Genomic DNA, 27855 nt, shown 5'->3' on the forward strand with positions numbered 1-27855 from the left:
ACAGTGCCACTGTTTTGCTCTCCTGGGTGTAGGAAGGTGGTATCATAGATCAGAGGGCACAGATACACAAACCACAGTTCTGGCCACTTAACTGCACGCTCTCTTTTCTATGGCAAGGAACCTGGGGACACAGGGCCTCCCCTCAAGAGCATCTTAATTATCCCTCACTGTCCAACTATCAAGATGGCTTCATCATCTATAAATTTTTCATATTCATGAAGTCTTCTGCTGAGAAAAATTTAAAATAACCATCCTTGTTAAACTGACGTTCTCAAACGGGTCAACTTCGAAAAATCAAAGGTCAGGTGGTTTGACCGGCAGAACATATTTATTTACCTGTTTCCCAAGGCTGGGGGTGTCACTGTCTTAGAGTCTTACTGCTGTGAGCAGACACCATGACCAAGGCAAGTCTTATAAAGGACAACATTTAATTGGAGCTGGCTTACAGGGTCAGAGGTTCAGTCCATTATCATCCAGGTGGGAGCAGGGCAGCATCCAGGCAGGCATAGTGCAGGAGGAGCTGAGAGTTCTACATCTTCATCTGAAGGCTGCTAGTGGAAGACTGACTTCTAGGTAGCTAGGACAAGGGTCTTAAAGCCCACTCCCACAGTGACACACCTACTCCAACAAGGCCACACCTCCTAATAGTGCCATTCTCTGGGCCGAGCATTTACAAACCATCACAGCCACCCTTTCCCTTCCTCCTTTTACCATTTACACCACTAATTCTCATATTGCCTGTCTGTCTGTCTGTCTGTCTGTATCTCTCAACTACTTTGTGGCTGGCTTAATATCCTTAGGCTGTGGCCACACAACACATAGGACCTTCCTATCTAGTTTCCTCTTACTTAGGGCTTCCATGCTGTGAGTACAAGAGGCCCAGCCCCAGCATGGATCCTACCAACAGGCCATCTAGCACGACCTCCTCGCCCCCTACCCAGCCATAAGTGAGAGCTCAATGGCCACTTGGACTCTCTGAGCCAGATCCTTCATCCCTACTCACTTGCCTTCCCAGGCAAAAGTTAAAGGAGCTGGCAGGTGGTCACTGTCACCTCCCAGGAGGTGACACTTGTCACTTGTCACCTCTAAGCCCTGCCCCTGGGTGGTAGTCCAACCTATGTGTCACATCCTCATGCCATCCAAGTCCAAAGAGACCAGCAACCCCCAACCAGCAAATCCATTCTGACTCTAGGGAAAAATACAAATGTGGGTGGATATCTTCCCCAAGATGCTGGGGCCTCCTGGGCCGCAAGTCAACATCAGCCCCAGGAAGCCTAAACGGTGAGTACGCTAAAGCTCAGCTCCTGAGCGTGGAGCTCCAGCTCAGCCCCCGGGGTGCAGGGTGCCGCTGCCTACAAGCCCAGGGAGTAGAAACTCTCAATTGAGATTAGAACGAGCTTTATTGCCCAAGTCCAGGCTCTGTGGGCAGGCAAGGCTGTTTGTGGCTGTGGGGTGGGTTCTCACCCTAGCCTCAGAGCACAGTGGCTGCAGGTACCAACTGCGTTGTATCATCTGGAGCACAGCTGAAGTGGACCTGGTCCAAGAGACCTTCAGTAAAGAGAAAATGAGCGATATCTACGTGAAAGGGTAAGGCAGGCAGGGGAGGAGGGCTCCAGAGGGCCACCTAGCTCCCTGGTTCTGTTACCCTGCTAGAGCCTCCTAGTCCTAAGGGGAACACCTCCATCACCACTTGCGCCTGTCTGGGGGATGAGGACCACACACAGGAACCCAAGGTAAAAGGACTCTGTCCCCAGGTGGCTCTTTGGGCTAGAGGAGGATACTCAGAAGACAGATGTCCACTACCACTCCTTGACTGGGGAGGCCACCTTCAACTGGAGGTTCATCTTTACCATGGACTATCTGACAACGGAGCGTGCATGTGTCCAAAGTCAGAAGGTAAGGAAGGGGTGGGGAGGAGAAAGAGGGAAAGAGGCCTAGGCTCCAAGAGATTACCCCCTCCTTTCAGAGACCTGCAAGCTGTTCCAGGATGTTAGGTCATGTCCTCAGGCAGAACTCTTCTTCCTTGATAGTCTGTCACTAGAGGACAAGTAGGTATCTGAGAAAAATATCCAAGCAGCAGGCCACTAACAGCCTTCTGCTATCCTCCAGGACTACATATGGAGCCTGGATCCCACATCAACGAAGTTTCCAGCCCGGCTCATGATCCAGATTTGGGACAATGACTTCTTTTCCCCAGATGACTTCTTAGGTGAGGTCCTGATGTAGGGTTTGTGACATGGGATGAGGAACTCCTTTTGCTGACAACAGCCTTTCTCTGGCCTCAGGGGTCTTGGAGCTGGATTTATCAGACATGCCCCTTCCGGCTCAGAACATCAAGCAATGTTCCCTCAAGATGATGGAGACTGACTCCAAATGGCCTTTCACCCCACAGAAGCGTATCTCTCTCTTTAAGAAGACCAATGTAACTGGATGGTGGCCTTGTCAGGTCCTAGATGGTGACAAGTGGCGTTTGTCGGTAGGGGCTGGGGAATGTGTTTAGTGAATAGGACCTCTCTAGCAAACTTCTGGGGGGCTGCAGCCAAACCTCTTTTCCTTTGTGGTGGTAGGGAAGTGGTCCTGAGACGACCTTGCCCTCTGTCTGACACGGCAGCCCCTGCTCTGTCCTTTGGTATTCCTAGGGTAAAGTCAAGATGACTCTTGAGATGCTATCAGAGAGAGAAGCTCTAATCAGGCCAGCCGGCCGAGGCCAGTCCGAACCCAACCAGTTCCCTATGCTTCATCCTCCTGAGTAAGGGCCCTGGAGGGCGGTGGTGCAAAGCCCAGCTTTTTCCTACTTGGTACAGGGTGGTGGTGGCTGGTGGGCCTCTGTGTGGAGAGGGACAGCTACTTCCTCCTACCTGGTTTAGTTGACATCAGAAAATAAGACCTGAGGTTGAGTGTAAGGGACTCCCAACCTGTCAAAAAAAGGGAAGCCCTTTGCTCTGGATCTTGACCTGAAGATTGCTCTTGCTCTCTGTCCCTGTCACGGGCAGGCGAAATGATTCCTTCTTACTGTGGTACCAGTCACCTATTAAAAACTTCTGCTATGCTGTCTGCAAACGCTACCGCTCCAAAATCATATGCTTAGTGGTGACACTGGTTATAGGGTTTATACTGCTCAACTTCGTCTATTCTGCTCCGGTGAGTGCTAACCCATGGGGAAGGGACAATGGCACTGGCCACTCTTGCATTAGCTCTCAGAGCACATTTAAGTTGCTACTTTAGACTACTCTGATGTCTCTTTTCTCTAGAGCTATTTCGCTATGAACTGGATCAAACCTCAACTCCGGCTGTCTTCTCCCATTAAAATAGTCAATCTCATCGGTACGGTGAACACCAGCAATATCAACTCTTCCATTCTCACCATGGAGGGCTCAACATATCACGCAAGCCATGTCTTCCCAGAGGCTCCAGCTCCATGAGGCTCCGTGATCTGGCCTTCCTTTCTCCCACCTGCCAAGTACCCTGTGCCTCGGGCTTCCTGGCAGATCTTGTTTGAGTCTTCTAGGGCACATCAAAGAAGCTGTGCACACTCTGACTCATACATGTTTAGAGATCACTTCTGACAAGAAGAGCAGAGCTGTAATTTTCTATTGAAATAAATTCATTTTTCTAACAGAGCCAACCTAAGACTTGGGGGTTGGGATGGAAGACAATGTGAAAGGCTGAAAATGGCATCTCTGTGAGACTTGGGAAGCGATGCCATATTTAATCACCCTATCTAGTCCTTGGCAGGGGAAGGGTAACCGTGTGCCATACATCGAGGCCACAGCTTCCACTCAAGTGTGAGGGCACAAGAGCCGCACCAGGACAGGCACCACCTCCAGCCTTACTCAGCATGGAAAACATTTGCTTCTGCAACAATAATAAAACCAGAGCTGGGGCAGGATGCAGGATGCTGGATGGGTAGGGTTTGTTTTTAATTGGCTTGGTTTTTTGTTTTCAATTTTTCAAGATAGGGTTTCTCTGTATAGTTCTGTCTGTCCTGGAACTTGCTCCATAGACCAGGCTGGCCTTGAACTCAGAGACCCACTGGCCTTTGCCTCTGAGTGCTGGGATTAAAGGTGTGTGCATGGGTGGCTTTCTTGTACACATTTTTCAAAAGGGAAAAGACTAGTTCCCAGGCTACATGAGGACTGCAGAGCCTCTCTTCTGGTCTCTTTCAAAGCATCAAGGTGCTCATGAGCAGGAGTTAGGCTAACCTGACTCACTCTCTCACTCTTCCTGTGGGCAAATCCTTTCAGTCCCGTGGCAGTGAGAGTCATCTCAACAGACCACTTAGATCCTCTACCATGGGACCCACTCAATCTACCTTTGAGATAAACTCAAAGCAGACAAAACTACGATTACTTTTCAGCACTCCTAATACTAGAGCCAACCTATATTCCAGCTTGTTCCCTGGTTCCCCTTAAGCTGTTATGCTACTGAGGGAAGGTGTAAGGCTTCCTGCACCCCATCTTTTTTTCTCCTGCGTAAGGACAACACAGACTCCCATAGACAGGGGGCTGAGATGAACTCTCACCTGCAGCTAGGGTGACCTTCCTCCTCGTCTATGGACGGATGGGGTAAGGGATGGGTGAGGGTTTTCCCAACCATCCAGGAGGGGCAGGATGACAGCAGACACACCTGAGGCTCAGGAAAAAGGCTGGAGCCCCCAACCAAGCCCACACTACAAGAAGGCCACTGAGCCAGAACTCATGAGTGGTTCCATCAGCTACTTTATGAAGCCTTTTCCTCGGGCTACAGAGAACTGTGCCAGGCCCTCCAGGGAGACTAGCCTGTGACCAATTTAACCACAGAGAAGATAGGTGAGCAGCATGTGGCCCTTGTGGAATAAGGCAGTGTAATAGGTGACACACAAGGGCACTCAAGCTGTGCTGCTGCTCCAGGACCACAACTTTTCCAGGCACAGAGGATGAAGGGCTTTCACTCTCAGAGATGTGTAACAGATTACCAACTGTTTCTTCTTAGTAAGAGGCCAAGCATCTTGGGGCCATGTCCAAGTCCAGGGAGTAAGAAGAAAGCTGCTTATCACTTCCAACACTCAGAGCAGAATCAGGACAAACACAACACATGCGACTAAGCAGGCTCCAGCAGGTCCAGACGCAGCCAACACTGCTCTCTGAGGCACACCTGGACCTGGATGATTCCAGAGTTAACCTCACAGCATCTGTCAACTCCTCCAAGCTTCTCTTGAGTTGTAACAACTTTTAGCCAAACCATCCAAAGGCCTGAAGGTTTCCTTTGATGAGGAAAGCAGAAGACACAGCCACAGTCAGAAACAGGATCCACCCAGCAGAGAAGAGGCTGAAGCAATGAGAGGCTGCAGGAAGCCCCAGGTCCAGCTAATGAGAGCGGCAAACTTCTTTCCTAGCTAAGGATGCATATAAAGAGGACGGTGAGTGGAGGGAGACAGGCGGGTGAGGGAGAAGTCTCCATCCAGATTGCCAAGGAGCTCCTGAAGTAGAAAGAGGCATGGGCAAAGCAAAGACCAGTAAGTGGGTCTCCAGAGTGTACCGGTTCTGGTTTCCTATTTGGGAATTCTAAAATGCAATGGAAGGCCTACTGTGTCCAGTCCACACTTAGGCTATCTGCCCAATTGTGTAATTTAGGCATCACAGCAGGTATTTCTCCATGTCTCTGTACTCGGAAATGGAAGGACTCCAGGGAAAGGCATGCCACAGCTGCTCGGCCCTGTGGTGGTATCCTGGGCCAGTGAGATGTTCCCGTGGATGACCATGAGGATGCAGGCTCCTAGCATTCAAATCTCCAGTGACAGAACACAGTCCCTGAACAATGGGCCGACTCGCTAGGCTGTATGCTCAGACCCACACCTTATGGTAAACACCGTAGAGGGACTGATGGCAGCGGGCTCAGTAGAAGCGTTTCCGGCTCTGGTCTTGCCATTTGTTGTAGAGTATGATCCCGATGACAATGGCAAATACGGAAAACACCAAGGAGAAGAAGACAATAAGGAAGAGAGCCAGGCCACTCAGGGGCGTTGGTGGCACTGTCACTGAGGAAGTAAAACAACAGTGAGGAATACAGAGCCTACCCTACAGTGGGCCAACAGGGTGTCCAGGCCCCAGTCTCTGACACCCACTTCTGAGGAACCAGATCCCCGACCTCCCCCATTCTAGGTGGCTCTATTAAAAAATGAAGCAGCCGCCCGCCTGCTGTTGCTGATGCTTTGCCTGTAACAGGACAGATGGGAAGGTAGTACAGGCATTCCTTGTGCCTCACAGGAGCTCAGAAGGGCCTGAGAGCTGCGGGTACCAGTCACCCCAGACTCCACGGACACTGCAACCTCCTCTCTAAGCACGGGCCATTTCTCAGAATCCCACACTCACTCTCTGGCAGCTTCAGATTGTCCACCGAGGGCAGGAATACATCTCGATGTAGCTTTTCTTCTTCTGGGGTCCTCACTCCAGTCAGCTCAAACAACTTGAGGGAAATGACATCATGGTTATCTAAAGGAGGGAGAACGGAGGATTACTCCATTGCCCTCAACAAGGGCTTCTGGAGTTTGCATCTTGCTTCAAGCCTCTGATACAAGCCTCTCTCTTGACTGACAGCAGTGACAGGAAGACGACTTTTCAGGGGAGCATGGAGACTAACAGGAGAAAGGAGGTGGAAGCAAGGCGTGGTAGTGGGGGCACAAATACAGCATGCTTTCTCTCCTATGCGGAATGCAGACTTAAGTACACAAGACAAAAAATGCAAAGGGAGGACAATCCGGGGGAGGGAAGAGCTGCAGGACAGCAAGGAGACAGGGGACAGGGACAGTGAGTATGAGCTAAGGAAATGACATATGTCGGTGCAAGTGTCACGTGAGACCCTGTGATGGTGCATGCCTGAGATATCAGCACTTAATTGAAAAAGAAAAAAGCCAAGTGTGGTGGCACATGCCTGTAATTCTAGCACTTGAGCGACAGAGACAGGAAAACTGGTATAAATTCAAGGCTAACTTAAACACAGGCCAGACTCAGGCCAGCCAAGGTGATACAGCAATCTCAAAAGCAGCAGCAGCAGCAGCAAAAACCAAACTTTCATTAAAGCTTCGTACTTTTCTCATCTAAAAGAATAAGGAATTGGATATACTCTATGTATTTTACTGGTAACTATGCATTACTTATGTAATACTGAAAATAATTAGAGCTAGGGAGATAGATGGCTCAGTGGTTAAGAACGTTTGCTGAGGACCAGAGTTCAGTTCCCAGCATATATCACATGACTCGGAAACATCTGTAGCTCACTCTCCAGGGGATTTGACATCCTCTTCTGACCTATGCAGGCACCTGCACACACATGTACATACAACATGTTTGCAAATAAACATCTAAAACCTTAGAAACTGAGAGATAATTAAACCCCTATCACACATTAAGATCTTTTAGTAGTGAGAGGGGATACAGCACACTGCAGCTTCCTCATGGTAGAGCATGAGCACACATGTGCACGTACACACACATGTACATAGCATCTGGTTAATGGATCGTGGTCAGTCAGGCCGAGACGACATGCACGGAAGATGCTGTGCTTCCCCACTCTATGTCTTTGTAGCTCCCTGGAATTCTGAGCTGATCTTCCCAATGCTACTAGACAGGAGATCCCGAGTTCTCGTCCTCTAGTGTGTAAGTACAAATATGTAACACACAGTTTTACAGTGCAGCACAGGTTGGCTTTGAACTGATGATCCTCCTGCTCCAACCTTCTGAGTACTGGCATTCCATGTGCTGGGTACCATATCCAGGCCTACGTCTCTCCTTCTTTAATTGGTTTTATGAGGCAGGTTCTCACTAGGTAGCACAGACTGCTGGCCTCAAACCTGTGACTTTCTAGTCTGTCTTGTTAATGCTGGAATTATAGGCAAGAGTCACTCTGCCCAATTTCTCTTTTTTAAAGTTTATGTTCTTGTTCAGTTGGGTTTGGGCTTTTTAAACTTTTGTTTGAGACGGGGTCTTCTTATGTAGCCCTTGTTGTTCTAGAACTCACAGATCCCCCGCCCCGTCTCCTGAGTGCTGAGACTGAATGGCCTTCGGGCTTTTCTGACTTATAGGCTTGCAAAGCTTCTTGCCACAGATGTAGAATCGGCTAACTCTTGATGAAGCTCTGCTCCCTTCGGCGGGGACGGACTTATTTCCTTCGAGGCTAGCTGTTTGCAGAGGCCTAGATTTCTGATTTTTGTTATCAGGGCACATCCACAGCTCCGTGTTCTGCTACAGTCTTCACTTCACCTTTGTCTTGAAAATGTTTGTGCTGTTGGAACTAAGGTTAAACTACAGGACAGGATAAAAAGCAAGGGCAGGCCAGGCATAGTATCATGCATGTAATCTCAGCATGTGGGAGGCCGAGGCAGAAAGAACCTGAGGTTCAATGCTAGCCTTGGCTACACAGCAAGTTCTAGGCCAGCCTGGGCTACATATACCCTATCACAAAACAAAGTAAAGCAAAGAAACAAAACATCAAAGAAGCTATGCAGAAAACTGACCTTCCCTTTCTTTCCTTCATTTCTTTTTTGAGACAGGTGTCACCCCGTAGTTCACTCTGGCCTGGAACTGTTAGGTACTCAGCTCATCTCTCTTTTTTTTCCTTCCTTTAGGCAGGTCTATATAGCCCAGGCTGTCCTGGAACTCATTATATAGACCATGCTGGCCTCAAACTCAGAGACCCGCCTGCCTTGGCCTCCACCTTTTCCTTCCTCTTGCCTTTGTCCTTCCTTCTTTCAGAACTAACCCTAGGCAATGTTCTACAGTGTGAGGACATCAGAGCCTGGAACAGATGAGAGCAACAAGTCCTTGAATTTAAAGGAAAAAAAAAAGCAATTATGCTGGATGTGGTGGTATACGCCTATAATTCCAGCAAGGACAAGGTTGAGGCAGGCCACATCACTAGGTCAGGTCTGGGTACAAAGCAAGACTGTCTCAAAACCAAGATGCAAAGAAACCAACAAACAAAAAGTCAACATTAATGACAATAAAACTATATACTTCTATAGGTTAGAAGTTTATAGATATTTTTAAGAATTGGCTGCCCAGGCCAAAACTAAGTATGGCATTGGCATGTCAACCAAGGAAGGTAGGAACCCCAGTGCTGATGAGATGAACTGCAGACCGGTCAAAGAAAGGCAGAGACAGCGCACTGTGCACAGGAGGCAGACGCTGCTGGTCAGAAGAGAGCCCGGGCAAGGCTCTCTACAGCATGCAGATGGCACAGTAGACATTTACAGTACCAAGTGCAGCTCAGGAGGAGGCAGATGGTTAGCAAACTTGTCCGCAAGCTTCATTCAAATGTCTGAACAAAGAGGGAGAGAGACTGGGGTTGGTTAGGAGGGGATGGTGGGGCACAGCAGTAAGTACAGGCAAGAGGCACAGGCCAGAAGAGCTGCCCAGACAAGGCACACACACTCAATGCTTAGGTAGCTCCTGGCTGCAACTGTCCCAAAGGAGCCTGGATTGGAACTTTTACAGATCTAGACAAGAATGTGCAACATTCTGAAACCATCTGAGTGGCTTCCCATAGCTATCTAGCTGTCCTTTGAGGGGGCCTCACTAAGCCTGGGGTCCTGACCAAAGGGGTCAACTGAGGCACAGAGAGAAGGAGCAGTACAGTACCAGAGAGATCCCCAGTAATGGAGGAAGTGCCGAAGTAATAGCCCCGGGGGAGCCGGACCCCGGGCATCTCAATGCAGTCCCTCCACTCATGTTTGCCATCAATATCCATCATTATCTGGAATAAGACAAAGAGTATCAAAGTCAGGCCACAGGAGCAGAGGCAGTGCAGACCACCAGCTGCTCTAAGACAGGACTCACCGTCAGATGCCTCTTGACATAGCGAATCACGAGGAAGGTGTCATAACGGATATTTCGGACAATGGCTGTGCAGCCACCCAGCTCTGTAGGCCGCCCATCCCGCTCGTGATCATAGCTGAGGGAGCCGTTGTTCACCATGGCTGAGATGTAGGGGAATACCCGCTGGAACACAGGGAGGGAAAAACAGACAGGAAGGAAGACTCTCAGCCATGTCTGCACCACAGTGAGAGGAACTGAGCCCCCTGCCTCATCTCAAGCAGCCCACCCCAGCAGGACTCACATACAGATGAGCATGCACGGGGGCATGGACTCAGGGAGCATGGGCTCCACACTGGATGTTAGGAACTCTGCAGACCCAGGGTAGACCTGAAGTGGCCCTGCAAGAGGCTGGGGGTCACTCCACTCCTCCCAGCAATCACTGTTTGGTACTGCACACCAAGCGTCTCCTCCTCGTGGATAGGCACCTTTCTCTCCAGCTGCCGCTTGAAAAGGAAAACCATCTCCCAGGTCTCCACTTCAGCTCTATCCTCTGCCCAAGTGAAGTGTTTGGCACACAGCAGGCATTCTCAAAAATACCTGTTTTGAGTGGTCAGGGATTCCTTCCAGTCTGGATAGCTCCTTTCTGACCCTAAAATCCTACCAGTATTTGATACTAAATGAATCCAGAAAGCACTGCTGGGACAGGCTCTGGGGGCTTCTCTAGCCACAACCACTGTTCCTAGTCAAGACTTTCAGCCCACCCACACGTAACGCCCCCACGGGCACCAACAGTGAGAGAGCAAGGTCCCACGTCACCTACTTGGGTTCCCACTACTTAGTTGCCTTCTCTCCAGTGGAGCTATACAAGCAAACTCCTCCTCAAAACTGGTGAGCTAGCCATTCCAGAATGATCCCAGTGCAAGTCACTGCAGAGGGGCAGAGTGATGAAGGGGAGGGAAGACGAGGCATGCGCTCCTTGGACAAGCTCCACACTGTTCCAGACAGTCAACATGCAAGGTGGAAATGCAGTCAAGACCAGAGACTCGGAACTCCTGAGACAACAGACTCTAAGCAGCAAGAAATGTCAGGTGGATGGTGAGACTAAGGGACGAGCATGGCGGGTCAAGAGCTGACCGACTGATACCTGGACTCCTGGAGAATAGCGCCTCTTCTGGGCCTGAGCGGGTCCAGTGGGTTATTACAAAAACAAGACAGGACACAGAACACAGGAGACCAAGTCAGAAAGAGACAGCCTTGGGAGAGAGCTAGGACCCTGCTGTGTCGGATGAGTTAGCAACTAAAATCCTCAAACAGAAATTTAAGGTCCAAAAAAAAAAAAAAAAAAAAAGAAATTTAAGGTCCACAAAGGGCTCCCAGCAAGCTCTTGAAGCTCTCACAGTATATGCAAAGTGCCTGCAGGTGCCGCACACCACCACTGTGAGACTGTCTGGCTATCAGACTCTCAAAGGAGCCTACTTCAAAGGCCTCTCTTCTCTACCCCATGGAAGAGACCTGGGGTTTTTAGCAGCTTTGTGAAACAAACCATCTTGCACTACCCAAACACAGCTGGGTTAAGTCTCCTAGACCACTGTATGTCTATAGCACAGGGGAAAAAGAGACCAAACAAAAACAAAAACAACAAAAAAATGAACTCTTCCAAGTTTGAGATGTCTTATACTGCTCAGGTCTCAGGATACAGCTCTTGCCCAGAAGACAAAAAACCCTACTGTATGAGACCATAAAATTAACTCTAATCCAAAGGGATCATTTGCCCTCTAATTGAGCCTCATGGACATAGATCCCAAATAACTGTTGTCACTGACCTACAACATGGGGGCAGGGTGAAGCTCCGTGGGAGCGCGGCAGCACAAGATTAGAAAGTCATTGGGCTTGAGGCACTTCAGCTTTGCCTCAGCAAATCTCCACAGCTCTCAACTCTGAGAGGAAGCCACACGCTCAGTTCAGCCCAGATCCTAAGGGGGAGGGTCCCAAAGCATGCAGCCCTCTCCTCCTTAGGAAAGCCAACCGTGCTGAGTCAGGACTGTGTGAAATGCTGGGGTCCAGCTAACTGCTCTGGTGAAAAAGGAGGCGCTAGCAGACGGTGAGAGGACTGTGCTCAGGGCAGGGCCCAGGCAGTCAGAGGGAGTCCAGCACACAGTCTGATGTAAGGAGAGACTGGTGCGAGGCAAGGCAGAGCACATCAGCCTCAGGGACCAGGGTACTGAGGTAGGGAGCCCCCAGATGTTGTGAACCCCAGCATAACGTATGTGCTGCGATGGGACCCAGAGGAGTATGTAGTCCATCAGCGGATGATTAAGCCACCATAACATTACCCTTATGCAACTGCCATTTAGGACAAGGTAATTGCCAGCGTGTTATTAAGTAATTCTCAGAAATGAATTCTGAGAAAGCTTGTAACTTCAGTGAACAATTAAGGAAAGGAAGGGATTAAAAAAATGCCCTAAGGTGCTCTGATGACCCCAGATTTGCTTTATTTATCACTTCTAATCACAAAATTCACTTAGAATTTTAGAATGCCTGGGACAGCAATCCTTAGGCAAGGGTACCCAACTCTTCCTAAGGCTAGTGAGACATCTAATCACCCAGCCAAAGCCATGGGGAAAGCTCAGCCCAAGTCACCCTGGAGAAGCCTTTCATCTGTGTACATAAGCATACCCCAGTCACGGAATTTCCCAACAATCTAGAATGGGGCTCAGGGGTTCATCCTTGGTTTTGTTTTTCTGAGACATTTATGTAGACCTGGCTGTCACCAGACTCTGTGTATCCCAGGATGACTGAGTTTCTCTACTGCACTTCCCCAGTGCTGGGAAGTTTCTGCCACTACCAGGTCCATGACATGCTAGGGGTCAAATCTGGGGTTTCCTGTGTGCTATGGAAACACTCTGACTGAGCTACATCTTCAGCCCCAGGAAGACTGAGACATGCCATCAGAATTAAACACCAGAACCTACCATCTGTGGCTTCATCAACTAACACTACGGCAAGGTGGGCATTTCATTCCCAATTCAGAGCCCCCAAAATAAGGAATTCCCGCCTGTAAAAAGTTTCCAAACCTTGCACCACTGGAGCCATAGTTTTTGTTCTGTTTTGTTTTGTTTTGTTTTGTTTTTTTGAGACAGGGTTTCTCTGTGTAGCCCTGGCTGTCCTGGAACTCACTTCGTAGACCAGGCTGGCCTCGAACTCAGAAATCCGCCTGCCTCTGCCTCCCGAGTGCTGGGATTAAAGGCGTGCACCACCAAGCTGAAGCCATAGTTTTTTAAATGACCCTCAGCAACATTCACTCATTAACAAGATACTCAGAATTCTTCCATGGACCCCTCCCACTCTTGGGTGTTTCCTCCCTTTTCTTACTAAATCAACTTCTTTCACTTGGCCTCAGAGAGAGAGAGAGAGAGAGAGAGAGAGAGAGAGAGAGAGAGAAAGAAAGAAGATAGATATATATGGTGGTAAGGGAGCTGGAGTGTAACTTACATGGTAGGATGCTTGCCTGGCATGCACATGGCCTTGGGTTAGATGCTCAGCTCCACATAAAACTGAGCATGGTCGGGTATGGTGGCGCACGCCTTTAATCCCAGCACTTAGGAGGCAGAGGCAGGCAGATTTCTGAGTTCGGAGCCAGCCTGGTCTAAAAAGTGAGTTCCAGGACAGTCAGGGCCATACAGAGAAATCCTGTCTCAAAAAACAAAAACAAAAACAAAAACAAAAACAGCATGACTGCACATGCCTGTAAGTCCACAGCCATCCTTGCGATACTTGGTTACATAGTAAACTCCGGCCTAGCATCAGCACCCTGTCTCTCCCACCAAAAAAGATTCTCATGAACTTCTGGAGTTGTGGATTTTAAAATTCTACAGGTTTGATGGGTTGATGCCTAACAGACAGGAGCACAGAGGGTCTCTGGAAGCCGAGGCTGCGTCCTCATCATCCTACACTACCTGCAGCTGCATGCCTTCGCGCTGTGCGACCTCTACGTCATATCCTTATTGGGATACGTGAGTGAGGTGTAGAGTTCACGGGATTAACTATGGGTAGATGAGAAGGGTGGACCACTTGGCACCATGACTGGCATTCAGGAGGACGTCAACAAAAATCCAGTCAATTAATAGCTGCATTAATGAATTTTTACATTATATATTGTTCAAAGCCAAACATGCATGATTCAGGAGAATAATTTCCTTGGCTGACACAGACCAGAAAAATGTCTAGAAACATTTGGGAATTAATAGGTGCAATCTGTTCCTTTTTTTTTTTTTTAAATGCATTTTAAATATATTAAAATACAATGAAAAGGTCATTTTTAATACCGTAACACCAAAAGGTTAAGAACTATATAACTTCCTAAAATAAAACACACTTGACTACACTTAGCACCTGGGAAAAGTCACTTCTCTGTTCAGAATCTTGGCCGGGAATCCCTCTTGTCCCAGCGCTCCTGAGTTCACCAACTAGCACAAGGGAGCCCCTCTTCTGGGGCAGTGATTCCCAACCTAAGCCTGCTACAAACTGCCAAGCTGTGCCTAACGCTAGATGTGAAGAAAGGGGTGGGAAGAGGAGCCGCACAGCAGCTACTGCCACGCTGGCATCCACCTAGGGGGTAAGTAGCAGCAGTCATTAAGGGGACATGCCTTCAGTGCTCTCAGGCCTGCGAGCCAGCACCACCATCTTCCTTGCTAACTCACTTCGTTTACTTATTTAGCAGGGAGAGGTCAGGGGACAGCTTGAGGGAGCCGGTTCTCTCCTTTCACCTTTTGGGTCCTGGAGATCAAACTCACTTGGTGACAGGTACCTTTAACAGTCGAGCCACCTGTGAGCCAGTGTCCTCACTTCACAGGCAAGAAATCTCATGAGAGAAAACACTGGTATTCAGGAATGTACTTAAGGTCTGAGACCAAGTGGTTCGCTCCAGAGCCCTGACTGAGTCACAGTGTATGACCAGTCTATCTGTCATCATAAAGGAAGTCTCAGCAAGTATAGTGGATACCTATGCTCCCAGGACTGCTACAGTTACAGACCAGGATACAAAGTAAGACCCTGCCTATTTTAAATAAGCCGAAGTTTAAAGCATACTTTTTTTTAAAGGAAAAGTCAGGTATGTAAAGAGCATACCTAAGCAGGAACTCTAAAGCACAAAGACAGACTGCAAAGTGGCTCCAAATTAAAGACTAAGAGAGGGCAGCGAGATGGCTCAATGGGGAAAGGGCCTTGCTGCCAAGCCTGACAACCAGTTTGAGCCCTGGGACCCAGAGGGTGGAAGGAGAGAACCAACTCTAGCAAGTTGTCCTCTGACCTCTACATGCATGCACTCTACCCCATACACAAAATAAGTGAGAGAGAGAGAATGTATGTTCCTTGGGTTTTCTTCTGCTAAAAGCACATCAAGGAGCATTAAGGATACCCACGTGGAGCTGAAGACTAGTAGCAGTGAGCTCAGCATTTTTAACTCCTCTGTTTTTTGACCATTATGCTAGGAATAGTTCTTGCTGTTTTAGGAAAAACACAGTGCATTTGGGGTTAAGGAGGCAAAGTTCAACAATTACTCTTAGCTAGTTGAGAAGAAAATGCTCACGTGTGAGCAAGTGTGTGCATGCCCGGGGCATATAAAGGACACAGGCTGGGGGCAAAGTGGTACATGACTATAATCCCAGCTACTCAAGAGGCTGAGGCAGGAACAATACCTAGGACCAGAAGTTTGATACCAGCCTGGGTAGTATCAGTAGGGTATATTCTAGAACTCTCTAACAGATTAACAATCTATAAATTTGAAACTTTTATCAAAATAATGATTTATCTGGATCTGACATCCATCAGATCTTAAACTCCCAGCTTCATAACTATGTCTTTAGACAGCTGCTATATGATGCGACCTTTTCATTTGTAAAAAGATGCCTATACAGATTTGCCTTCTTCCCCGCTCTGGATTTTCTGTAGCAACAGAACAAATGACTTCTCTACTAGGTGCTGCTAGGAGGCAGCCTCCTCTTGAGCTGTGCACATGAGTCCTCAATGCCACTGGCCCTACAATGCTCTTCAGCTAGTCTTTCATGCAGGAACAGAAAGGAAACCCGAGTATCTAAGCAGAATCTATACTCCTCAGAGCAGGCAATAAAGCTAAGACACACGACTCTGTCAGCACCAAACCCCATTGGCCTCCTACAAGGTGACTCTGACCTCAGCTCTCAGCTCCTCAAAGGCTGTGGAAAAAGGGGTACTTCCAGGCCCCTAAACAATGCTTATATACTTGAGCATCATCATCTAAGAAACTTTAAAAAAAAAAAGGTGTCACATCTAAGCGTTAAAACATGAAAACTTAAGAAGTCAGAGTTCCTTTGAAAAAGATTTCCATAGATGGTGGTAGCACAAGCCTCAGAAGGCAGAGGCAGATGGATCTCTACGTTAGAGGCCAGCCTGGTCTACAGAGCAAATTCCAGGACAGCCAGGGCTGCACGGAGAAACCCTGTCTCAAAAAAAAAAAAAAAGAGAGAGGAGCAGGGGAGATTCCATGGGTCAAAAAAGACCAAGTAAAATTAGTTTATCAAGAGAAGGACTAAGGGAACCCAAGGTATGCATACGTGTGTGCTTGCAGGTCTGTGGTATTATTAGTGTGGGGGGTGGGGGTTAGGTGGGGAGGTGTTAGGGACTGAGTTCTCCACTTTCTGGGCATGAGTTGTATCACTATTTCCTCAGCTTGAAATGTGTTTTGAAGACATTAGTGTTCATTTTCTTCCAGTTAAAAGGAGGAGAATATATATATGTGTGTATGTGTGTGTGTGTATATGTATATATATGTGTGTGTGTGTGTGTGTATACATATATATATGTAAAAATATGGGGACTACCTAGACTACGATATCCAGGCTAGCCTGATCAAGGCAGACTGGGGAGCTGCTAATCTCACTCCTGGCTGCCTCTCCCTCCCATGTGTGAGGCTCAAACACGTCACAGACAAAAAGACAGCCCAGCCTGCCAACAGCTTTGCTCTTCTGTGTTGTCATTCCAGGAAGTCTCTTGCCACTAGACTCTGGTTTCAACTGAACAAAGACATCTGTGCTCCAAGGGTGCTACCAAGTTCTCTGAAGTGTTCACCGACATCTGGGTTCACAGGAGAAAGAAATATGATCTTCAGTTGGATGGGTTCCTCGGGTCAAAGGGCTATGGACTCATCTTTCAACCACATCTAAATCAACAGTGACACAGAGACATCATCCATGGAACACTTGACCCACCCATAGTGGGTTCAGGTAAGTGCTAATTAAGGTGATGATTATCATAACGTCAGAACATTTTTAACCACTCCATAACTCCATGCCCACTGGCAGTCACTCTCACCCTTCCTACTTGAGAGCCCCAGCTCTGGACAACTCTCTCTACCTTGTCTCTGTAGATCTGACCATATTTCACAGGAAAGAGCTCACATGATATGCAAGACTCTTGTGACCCATAGCAATACTTATTTTATCACCGAATATTCCAGCTGATGGACACAAGGTGTTATCAGCGTTTTGACTGCTATGACCATCTGTGCACAAGCCTTTTCGTAGATACTATTATTTCTCTTGGCTACACACACGCAAGGGGATTCACCAGATTAGAGAATCTCTATCTTTAGCCCGCTTTCCAGCTGTATCATTTTACATCCCCACAAGTATCTGTAGGTTCCAAATGACGCCCACATCTCTGCACTCAAATTCTGGTGGCTGTGGGGATCTTACTGTGGTCTCATCTGTGTCTCTCTAAGTTGATGACGGAGGGCATCAGTTCATGTTTACTGGCCATCCATTTATCTTCTTCAGATAAAATCTACTCAGATCATTTGCCTATTATTTTATTAGCTTGTCTTTTTATTAAGTTGTAGTAGTTCTTTGTATGACAGTTCTTTATATATTCCAGCAATGGCTCTCTAGTAAGATTTGCACTTATTTTCCTCCATCCTACAGGTGATTCCACTTTCTAGGTATGCTCTCAGTGCTGGGGCCTGAATCCAGGGTCTTGCACGCATATGGCAAATACTCTTCTGAGCTACACCACCAGCCCTACTCCTGACAGTGTGCTTTGAAGCACATAAGTTATTACTTTTAAAAACTATTTTGAGAGCTGAGCACAGTGGTGCACGCCTTTAATCTCAGCGCTTGAGAGGCAGAGGCAGGCAGATCTCTGAGTTGGAAGCCAACACAATCTAAAAAGCAAGTTCCAGGACAGCCAGGGCTACACATAGAAACCCTGTCTTGAAAAACCAAAAAAGAAAAAAGGACATTTATTTTCGGTGTCTGTGTGTTTTTCCTGCATGCATGTCTGTGCAGCACATGCACACCAACAGATGTCAGAAGAGGGCACGGAGAAGTCAGAAGTAGAGTTATGGACAGTTATGAGCCACCATGTGGGTACTGGGAACTGAAGCTCTACAAGAAGGCCTGGTGCTTCTAACCGCTGAGCCGTCCCTCCAGCCCCAGGTTCCTCCTTCGGTGAAGACCAGTTTCCCTGTGCTTCTTTTTGTCATTTCTGCTTTTGTTACCAAATCTAAGAAGCCAAAATCGCAGAGGCAGAGATTCTGGAGTCAGATCTATGACCTATGTGACCAAGTAAGTTCTGCAGACTTTCTTCTGCTCTTCAGAGTCTTACTCATAGGGCAAGGATGGTAACAGTTGCAACAAAGAGTGCTACAAGTAAATAATAAACTTGGACCAATGCCTGCACCCTTGTGTGAGTAAGCAAAGTAAACCACACCACTGAGAACATACATTTGATTTTATCCTCTGAGACAGCCCCAGTTGGTTGGGTATGGAGAAGACGACAATTTTCTACATTCTCTGGACTGAACAGAAGCTCAAAGAACTGAAATCACACATATGAAAACACCTCTCTTCTCTCAAGAAAGAAATCAATGGGCAGGAAAGCAGTGGATGGCTGGAGGTCTAGCACCACGATGGTGAGCTTCAGGACAGGGAGACCCGACAAACACTGCTACCTTGAACACCACAGCTTCTCTACTCTGTTCATTCACAGGGAAAGAGGAGTAACACTGTGAATGGCCTAACAGCCCAACTAACAACCACTGGGGCACATAGACTCACTGTGACTAGTGTGCCTAAGAGGGAAGAGAAGGAACAGAAACAGTGAAGCTCATGCGGTGCAGAGCCTGCCTGCCTTTCTATCTGAAGCTCTCTACTTCCTTATCCTCACTGTCCCCTCCCAGAATGCCTTAGTACACGCTCTCCCTCATCATGGACCACTGGCTCCTTATCTTGCAAACCTCAATGTAAATGTCTTGCTCTGGAGGAAAGCTCTGCAGCCACCACTACTGCTGTCCCTTCAAGGACAGATGGGTCTACTGTATCCTCTAAAGAGTCCCGGAGTCTCCAGCAATCTCCATTCTACAGAGCACAGAGATGATGCTGGTCTTGCATCTAGCAAGGGTTTGATGGGCCTGGAACAACAAGGAGCCGAGAGGAAATGGAAACACAGTTCTAACTGACCCACAACAGAAGGTTAGTCATCTAACCCAGGTCTCCCTTTCCAGCTCCTCTAAAGTGACCTTGGGAACTTCTGACCGTTACACCTGAGTGTGGTACACACCATAGTCACCGCCACGTTTTACATGTGTTCTTGGTACATCTTTGGGGGGAGTAAGTACTCTCCATCCCCACTCCCAACCCTGCCTTCTGAAGGGGATCCATGAACAGCTTGTCAGCAGTTCTCTACCGTCTCACAGCAGTGCCACAGAAGGATACAGTCCTGGGCCAGTATAAGCAAGTCCTGAAGAACCCTCAGAGGTACTTAATGTCTCTGCACAGTCCAGACACTAGGTTCCACCAAGATGCTTAGATCTGAGTCAGGTATGGTGGCCCCATTTGTAATCCCAGGACTCAGAAAGCTGAGGATAAAGATCTCAGGTAACTCCAGGCCAGCTTGGGTTACATAGCGAGACCTTATTATTATAAATAAGTGCAGCAGTCTCATCAACTTCTATTTACTTAACCCTTTCTTGTAAGTGATGAAAACTGCTGCCAGAGAAGATAAAGATGCTGGAAACGGAGGGCAAGTGGCAGGAGAGAGTCCACAGTGATGGTTAAAGTCTGGAGCACCCATCTTTCCTCTTGCTTTGGCCTCAATTCCAGAAGCTGCCTTATAGAAATGAATGAGAACCCTGCTGGCACTATAGGAGAGCACCTAGTGTGACTAACAGCTATTCCTTAATGACTGCTGGGATCACAGGCAGTTCCCTCCAGGAAAAGAAAGAAAAAGAGAGAGAGAGAGAGAGAAAGAGAGAGAGAGAAAGAGAGACAGAGAGACAGAGACAGAGACAGAGACAGAGAAGAGAAGAGAGCTGCCGAGGGCACTATCTTTTGAAGTCAACAATGGACCTTCCCTGTCTCTCCCGCTCTCTCCTCTGCTCTGCTCCTGGGGGAGAGCTGTGATCAGTACAGCTGCCCTAAGCTCTGACACTCGCCATTACCTCGTGCTGCTTCTCCTCATTGGGATAGGTGTCTACAAACACTCCCAGCCCCACAAATTTGTCCATGTTTCCAAACACAGGCCCTAGAGAGAGAGAACAGATGATGAACAACGACATACAGCCAAGAATGGACAAAAGGAGAGATCTTTCATGGCAGAGGACAGGGTGATATTCAAATGGCACCAGGTATTTCTGAAGATGAGCACACACACATAAAAGCACCCAGCAAAGTGTATGACCTACACCCGGGCCCATGAACAGCTGTAGAAGTTTGCTGCTAAAGGCAGGAAAAGAGGGAAGGCCACTGTAACCTTGTTTGTACTATAGTAACACCCTATTTCAAACGGGTTGCTAAGGCTCCCCTACCTACAGAATTCTGCTTCACAAACACTTGGTGACGATTATGCCCCCAAGAGAGAACTGAATTCCCAAGTTCTACTTCTTGTTGCAAGAGACCAGGTCAAATCAGGTTCAGCCTGCCATCCATTTGGAGCACCAGCTCCAACAGCAGCAAGAACAACAAGAGAAGTCTCTCTTGGCTCGTGCATGCTGAGATCGTAAGTGTGTATCAGAAGAAACTAGCACACCAGCCTCCAGTATTCAGGAGAGAGTGCATTCAGTCAGTCAGTGGCCAGGCTTCACAGGAAAACACAGGAGGAACCAACAAGCAAGGACTCATCTGAGGATGAGCTAAGTTCAGACTGCTTAGGACTCAGACCCCATTCTACAGTAGGTTAATATTCATTCACAGGCATCAAGGGAGAGGGAAAACTAGAAGGAAGGGCCCGTCCCAAAAAGAGGGCACAGGAATAAACAGGCCTGCTACACCCATGTAGAAGCAACCCAGGATCCCTAATACCTGGCTGCATTCGGTCCTTTGTGTACCAGATTGCCAAGCCGTCTCCGTGCAGATTCTTCTTCCCTTGGCCGTGAATCTTGAAGTGCACCTGCAGTTCCCAGTCTTTCAGGAAACATGGCTAAGGTGAGGAAGACAACGGCGTAAGACAGGAGCATGAAACCAGGCACCCATAAAGCCCTCACAAGCCATCTACAGACTCGGAAAACAGCTTTGCTAACAGACTACAAGTTAAAATGAAATATAAGACTTGGAAAGTACTTCTGTCAAAAAACTAAACAGACAGGCTGGAGAGATGGCTCAGCGGTTAAGAGCACTGACTGCTCTTCCAGAAGTCCTGAGTTTAATTCCCAGCAACCACATGGTGGCTCACAACTATCTGTAATGGGATCCAATGCCCTCTATTGGTGTATCTGAAGACAGCTACAATGTACTCATATAAATAAACAAATCTTTAAAACAACAACAACAAAAACCTAAATAGACTGTTTAAGGAACTCTGTATAAGAGACGGACAAACCACGTGGCTATCTTCACATCTTCCAGCAGAAACAGGAGAGTACACTAAAGCTGGAAAAGTCACAGAAATTTGCCATGATCCTCCATCTACCTAGAAGCGCAACTGGATAAAGAAGATTGACTTAATACTTGTTTACAACTTAAAATTATTCTTCTGAGGGCTGGAAAGATGGCTCAACAGTTAAGAGCACTGACTGCTCTTCCAAAGGTCCTGAGTTCAAATCCCAGCAACCACATGGTGGCTCACAACCATCCGTAATGAGATCTGACGACCTCTTCTAGCTGTCTGAAGACAGCTACAGAGTACTTACATATAATAAATGGATAAATAAATAAATAAAGTTTTAAAAAAGTTATTCTTCTAACAAAAAGACTCTAAAAAGTGGGGCTTCCAAGAAAAGTCAAAACCTCATTCACTTAAAAAAATAAAAAATAAAAAAAAGCTAAGTCCCACACAGAGGTTTCCAGGGATAATTAGAAGATGTTATTGAAGAGCTCTAATTAGCTAAAGCTGGAATTCAGCCAAGCTGAGGGGCAAGCCTGAGTTCCCAAGAGAACAGATAGTAGAGTTAAGTTACCGTCCCCCAAACCTTTGTGCCCATGGCTAGGAAGCATAAATGTGCCAGAGGCAGATGCTATCTCCTTCTGAGTTTTGTAATTGTGTGCCAAAACCTCATAAAAAGGGAGGCGGGGGCCGGGAGTGGAGGCGCACGCCTTCAGTCCCAGCACTCGGGAGGCAGAGGCAGGTGGATTTCTGAGTTCGAGGCCAGCCTGGTCTACAAAGTGAGTTCCAGGACAGCCAAGGCTACACAGAGAAACCCTGTCTCGAAAAACAAAAAAACAAAACCAAAAAAAAAAACAACAACAAAAGAAAGAAAGAAAGAAAGAAAGAAAGAAAGGAAGGAAGGAAGGAAGGAAGGAAGGAAGAAAGAAAGGGATGCGGGGTGAGGCTGGCTAAGTGCGAGACACAGCTGTCATGTCTCCAGGAGAAACCAGGTTGAGTGCAGTATTTGGTCTCGGGAGACTTCTAGTTAAAATCTGCTGTGAAGAAAGAAGGGAAGGGTTCAGCTGGGTTTGGCTGGGTTCTGCCAAAGGCTTTCCAAGTAGATTGTTCTGGGCCTTGAGCAACACAGTGCTTCATCATGTTCGGTTTTTCGTTTTTAATTTCTGGGCCATCATCCAAAAGAACTAGTGTTAGGAGTACAGAGCCACAGTGAGGGGGTGGATGCGTTCCTACTCTGCAGGGAGCCCTGGTGTCTCCAACAATCTGCTCTATTCTGTCTTCTCTGTTGAGTTATCTCTCTGCTGTGACATTTAGCTTTCAGGACAAGCAGAAAGCTGTCCTGTAGCCAGCAGGTAGTACAATGGCCCTGCAAAAAGGGCAGGACCAGAGAAGCCCACGATGAATAAGCAGGTAGCTGTAGCTAATTCTTGGCCTTGGGTATCACAATGCAGTTTTGATCATGGTGATTTTTAAGAGTGGCTCTGAAACTTCGATGCATGTTTGAAATCCCAGTAGCTGAATCGGTGGGGATGGCTCACGTGTTTAATATCAGCACTAGGGAGGCAGGGGCAGGCAGATCTCTAAATTTAAGGCCAGCCTGGTCTCTACAGAACGAGTTCTAGGACAGCCATGGCTACAGGAAGAAAGCCTGTTGCAAAAGAACCAAGAACAAAAAAAAGAAAGGAAAATATGATGACCAAATTGCTCCCAAGAAAGAAAGAAAGAGAAAGAAAGGAAAAGAAAAGAGGAAACCCAATGACCAAATTGTGCCCTACTCTAATTAAATCAACATCCTGGGGTAGAACCCACACATTAGCTCTAGTGGACAGTCACACCTGAGAGCCACTTGCTCAAACTATGTATCTTAAAATAGTTCCTTGGTTCATTCTGTTGAGAATATAGGTGCCAGAGACTCTTATATTAAGGTATTAAGCCTTGTATAATTCAATAACCCACAAGAACCCATCGGTGAAACTGAGAGCAGGTCTGAGAACAGCCTCTATTTCCATACCCACCGTAGCAAACTTTACACAAAGTCTTTTCATGCCCACTGTCTGGCTATATTCTGACAACTCAGATGGGTAAGTCAGTCAAGCAGGTATTACAGGAGATCTGCCCAGGGCTCTTCAAGCTGAACTTAGATCGGTGCATCAACTGATTCTTACATCTTCTACCACGACCCACACGGGGCTCAGTACTACAGCCTAGGTTTCGAGGTCGGCCTGTGTAGATGGCTCCCGCCCCTCTGCTCCTTTACAACACGTGGATAGAAACAGTTCTCTCCTATGAGATCCGCTTGGAGCATCTACAGCTAATGAGAAAAACCATGAAGGTGTAAGGAGTCCAAACACCAAGGATGCCAAAGTCATCCCTGACGGTGACCTGGCTGTGCACGGCCACAGCGCAGCAGCCCCAGGTGCTCTCTCCTGCCACCACACCTCCAGGAAAAAGAGGTAGCTAGAGGGGGTCCAGAGGACAAGCAAAATGTCTATAATGGCTCAAAGTGACTTTCATACTGAAGCAGAAACAAACTCTTGACTGACACAGAGAGGCCACTAGGATTACGTCTGGGATAAACACACTTCTGGGAGTTTTGTTATATTTACATAAGTATCAAGCAACACTGCCCCACATGTTGCCCAGGCTGCGACTCAATTTCTGGGCTTAACTGGTTCCTCTACCTTACTCCCTCCCCCCAAGTAATTTGAACTACAGATACACAGCACCATATCCAGAGTACAGAGGTTGAGGCAGAAGGATCTTAGGTTTGGGGGTAGCCTGGGCTAGTATCAGGTTCAAGGACAACCTGGGTTACATGCTAAAGAAACAAACATACAATAACAGCAAAAAGCCAAAAGTTTTCTGTTTAACAAAGTAATTAAATAAGACTTAAGCTACTAAATCCCAAAGTGTGGTATGTCAGGTTACAGAGAAAATGAATTGCTCTAAGTTAGTGAGAAAATGAGTTATTTGTTCTAACAGGGCAATAGAGAAATATCTGACTCCTGTATTATGAAGTTCACCATTATCTATAAACTAAAGACTTTTAGTTTCTTTTTAATGATGTATTTATTTTTAACTTTATGTGCATTGGTGTTCTGCCTGCATGTGTGTTGTGTGAGGGAGCTGAATGCCTGAGTTATAGACAGTTGTGAACTGCCATGTGGGTACTGGGAATTGAACTCAGGTCCTCTGGAAGAGCAGACAGTGCTCTTAACTACTGAGCCATCTCTCCAGCTCTCTAAAGACTTTTACTATCTTTAGAAGATGAACACTGGGAAAAGACAGTACAACGAAGTCATGTCAAAGTCACTCTGAGCATTTTTAGGACACTGAGGGTCCTAACACAGGAAGCCTCTTACCACCCGGTTCCACAAGGCACCCTGTTTACTTTGCATATCTGGAGTGAGGCGGATGTACTGTGTCATCACCATGGCGTTGCCCATCAGGTTCCATAGCGAAGAACTGCTTGTTCCCACACCTATGGGGAGGGGAGAATCAGCCCATAGTCTTCATCAATTGGTTCACAAAGCCAGATCCTACAAAGACTGGAGCCATTATTTTTCCTTTAGTATTATTAATGAATACATGAATTAATGTTTTTCTTTTTCTTTTTGAATGTGAGTCTCAATATTCTGTCTCAGGCTCCTGGACCACAGGTACCTGACATCTCACCAAACTTCCTTCAGCTAAATTCTTCAGCTGAAGAATCCAACCCACCACAGAGCTGTCATTTACACATGGCACAGTAACAGTAGTTGAGATCTGTATGTGTGGGTGAACTTTAGCACTATGAAAGGACAAAAATTTTGTCATTTATATTAAAAGAGATATATTCTCAAAAGCCTATGAGCTTAAACATATTCTTTTAAAATCAATCTTTCAGGCCGGGCAGTGATGGCACACACCTTTAATCCCAGCATTTGGGAGGCAGAGGCAAGCGGATTTCTGAGTTCGAGGCCAGCCTGGTCTACAGAGTGAGTTCCAGGACAGCCAAGGCTACACAGAGAAACCCTGTCTCGAAAAACAAAATAAATAAATAAATAAATAAATAAATAAAATTTAAAAAATAAAATAAAATCAATCTTTCAAGTGTAGCTGATTATCCCCAAATCCCTTAGACTAAGTATAAGTACCCCCAGGGTGAAAAACCAGACTAACCCATAGTATCAGCAGGGACCAACACTAAGGAGGTACTACAACCAACCAGTAAAATAATGACATCTTAGTAACAGAAATGACATCTTAGTAACAAAAATTCAAACTGCTTTCTGCAGTTTAAATTTGTGTTTCCTGCACCCCCTATCCACAGCTCTGCGAGAAAAACAAACTTGTATTAAGCTCTAACAGCATTAATTTCTCTTCTTTGTAGACACCTGTGTCAATTTTCTGACACTGAGCTGTGCTTAGAGATCTAGAAATCCCTGAAGAGAGCAATGCTAACCAGCCTCTTTCATCATCAGGGCTCGCGGCCTGGGAAGGAAGGAGCAGGTGTTCTAACCAGCAAACAGACTTTTTTCCCCCTCTCCTTCCTCAGTCCGACCGAGTTCTACCCGGGTTCTTGCTTTCTATCCAGAGCAGCCACCACTCTATCCCGACACCGGCTCATCGCTAATGGTCCTCAACCATCCCTCATTTATCTCAGTTCTCTCTCCTCATATTTCTGTCCAACTCCAAACACCTCTTCCTTCGAGCCTGACACTAGTGACAGCTGAGAGCCCTACCTAGACCTACTAGAAACTTCTAGCGCTCGGAAAGGGGCGGGGGTGGGGGGCGGACCCTTGTCCTTCGGACCTGTGGCTCTTCAAAGGAGCGGAGATCCTCGGGGCGCCCCCTCCCGCCGGGGACTGCGTCCTCGAGCTCAGTCCCGACTCGGTCCCCAAGCCCTCCCTGCACGACCACCTCGCCCCGGGCGCCTCACCCTGGTAGGGCTTCGACAGCGAGTGCTCCCGTTTCAAGTACTCCACCGCTTGACCCGCCCTGACATGCCGCGGCCCCGGCCCAGACCCCAACAGAAGGAGAAAGAGCAAAAGCTTGGCCCCGTCCCGAGCCCACGCGCGCCGCCGCCACCGCTGCCACCAGGAGGGTCTCGAAGCCGCCGCCATCTTTCCCACCGCCGGCCCTTCATCAAAAAGCCCGCCCCGTGGCCCAACCCATTGGCCTGCGGAACCATCGGCCCGATCTCCCATTGGCTCCTGGAGAGTTCCCTCCCCCGCAGGTGAGTATCCCACCGATTGGCTGACTAGTAGCAGTTGCCTTGCCAACCCAGGCAAGGGGCGTTGCCGAATGTCCAGACTCCCTTCTCTGCTTTTGTCCCAGGCTTCACCAGGCCTGCTAGTAATAGAGATTCTTAGTTTGTTTCTGCATTCTATAGTAAATTTAAAGCGATAAAACATTTTTTTTTCCCGATTGTCACTGCCATTTGTACCTACCTGGCCGCCAAGCTAACAGCCAAGAGGGCATAGAAGTAAAAAGAAAAATAGACAAATCCGTGACTAAAATGAGTGGAAGGAACTGAAGACTAGCTGTGTTGGTAAAGAACTTGACTTACGATGTGGGAAGGCATTAGGTCATCCCAGCACTCTGGAGACTGAGGCAGGAAGGTGAGGAGTTCAAAGTCAACACAGTGAGTTAGGGAGTGACCTAAGTAATTCATTAGAATGAAACGACTGGTTCCAGGGTGGTGGTGGTGCACGGATTGTATCCCAATGCTTGGAGGCAACGGTATTTGGATCTCTGAGTTTGAGGCAAGCCTGGTCTACAGAGCAAGTTCTAGAATAGCCAAGGCTACACAGAGAAACCTTGTCTCAAACAGGCAAACCAAACCAAAGAAACAAACATCTGGCAAACTGTCTCAAACAGGCAAACCAAACCAAAGAAACAAACATCTGGCAAACTGTAAAATGTGTAAAGGGCAGCCTGGGTTACATGCTGGGTTGACGAGCACAATCAACCAACATCACATGATGATATTTATAGAAATTAAGTGTATGCTAAATTCTGTGTGAATTTTCAGGGTTACATGCTTTTATTGTGCAAACCTTGTTCCTTGATTTAAAATGATTGGTTAAATAGAATTGACTACAGCCAATTACTGGAGGGAGGGATTAGAGGTAGGTGGGTTTTAAGTTACTTAGTTGAGGGTGGAGAAGAGAGCAGAAGGAAGAGAAACCAGGGGAGAAGAGGAAGAACGAAAGAAGGGGAGGAAGCCTCC

At 47.4% G+C, this 27855-nt stretch overlaps 2 protein-coding genes across 10 annotated transcripts in view; one reads left to right on the forward strand and one right to left on the reverse strand.

Annotated features, from left to right (window-relative positions):
- Nucleotides 1-3623, forward strand: part of Fer1l5 (fer-1-like 5 (C. elegans)) — a 49928-nt gene extending 46305 nt beyond the window's left edge. For 3 of the 4 annotated variants that reach the window (XM_030253122.1, XM_030253213.1, XM_030253230.1), the window contains one exon: nucleotides 1193-3620. In XM_030253122.1, the coding sequence (XP_030108982.1) occupies nucleotides 1193-1285 (93 nt within the window). In that variant the 3' untranslated portion in view covers nucleotides 1286-3620. Of the gene's footprint in view, nucleotides 1-1192 lie in introns of all 4 variants that reach the window. The other variant, NM_001277076.2, reaches the window with a different exon arrangement.
- Nucleotides 413-26784, reverse strand: Lman2l (lectin, mannose-binding 2-like). Of its 6 annotated transcripts, none has more exons than XM_017319753.2 (9): nucleotides 26563-26784; nucleotides 25033-25122; nucleotides 21122-21239; nucleotides 20263-20345; nucleotides 10936-10968; nucleotides 9813-9974; nucleotides 9615-9729; nucleotides 6351-6470; nucleotides 413-6016 (listed from the first exon to the last, which is right to left on the reverse strand). In XM_017319753.2, the coding sequence occupies exons 3-9, from the start codon at nucleotides 21129-21131 to the stop codon at nucleotides 5874-5876; spliced, it is 666 nt and encodes a 221-aa protein (XP_017175242.1). In that variant the 5' UTR covers nucleotides 21132-21239; nucleotides 25033-25122; nucleotides 26563-26784; the 3' UTR covers nucleotides 413-5873. The 6 variants fall into 6 exon arrangements, with proteins under 6 accessions (XP_017175242.1, XP_006495917.1, XP_006495918.1 ...); NM_001310517.1 differs by having other exon boundaries at nucleotides 4699-6016; nucleotides 25004-25122; XM_006495854.4 differs by lacking the exon at nucleotides 25033-25122.
- Nucleotides 26785-27855: the final 1071 nt, after the last annotated feature.

Source organism: Mus musculus, chromosome 1 (assembly GCF_000001635.26).
Source record: "Mus musculus strain C57BL/6J chromosome 1, GRCm38.p6 C57BL/6J".
NCBI lineage: Eukaryota > Metazoa > Chordata > Mammalia > Rodentia > Muridae > Mus > Mus musculus.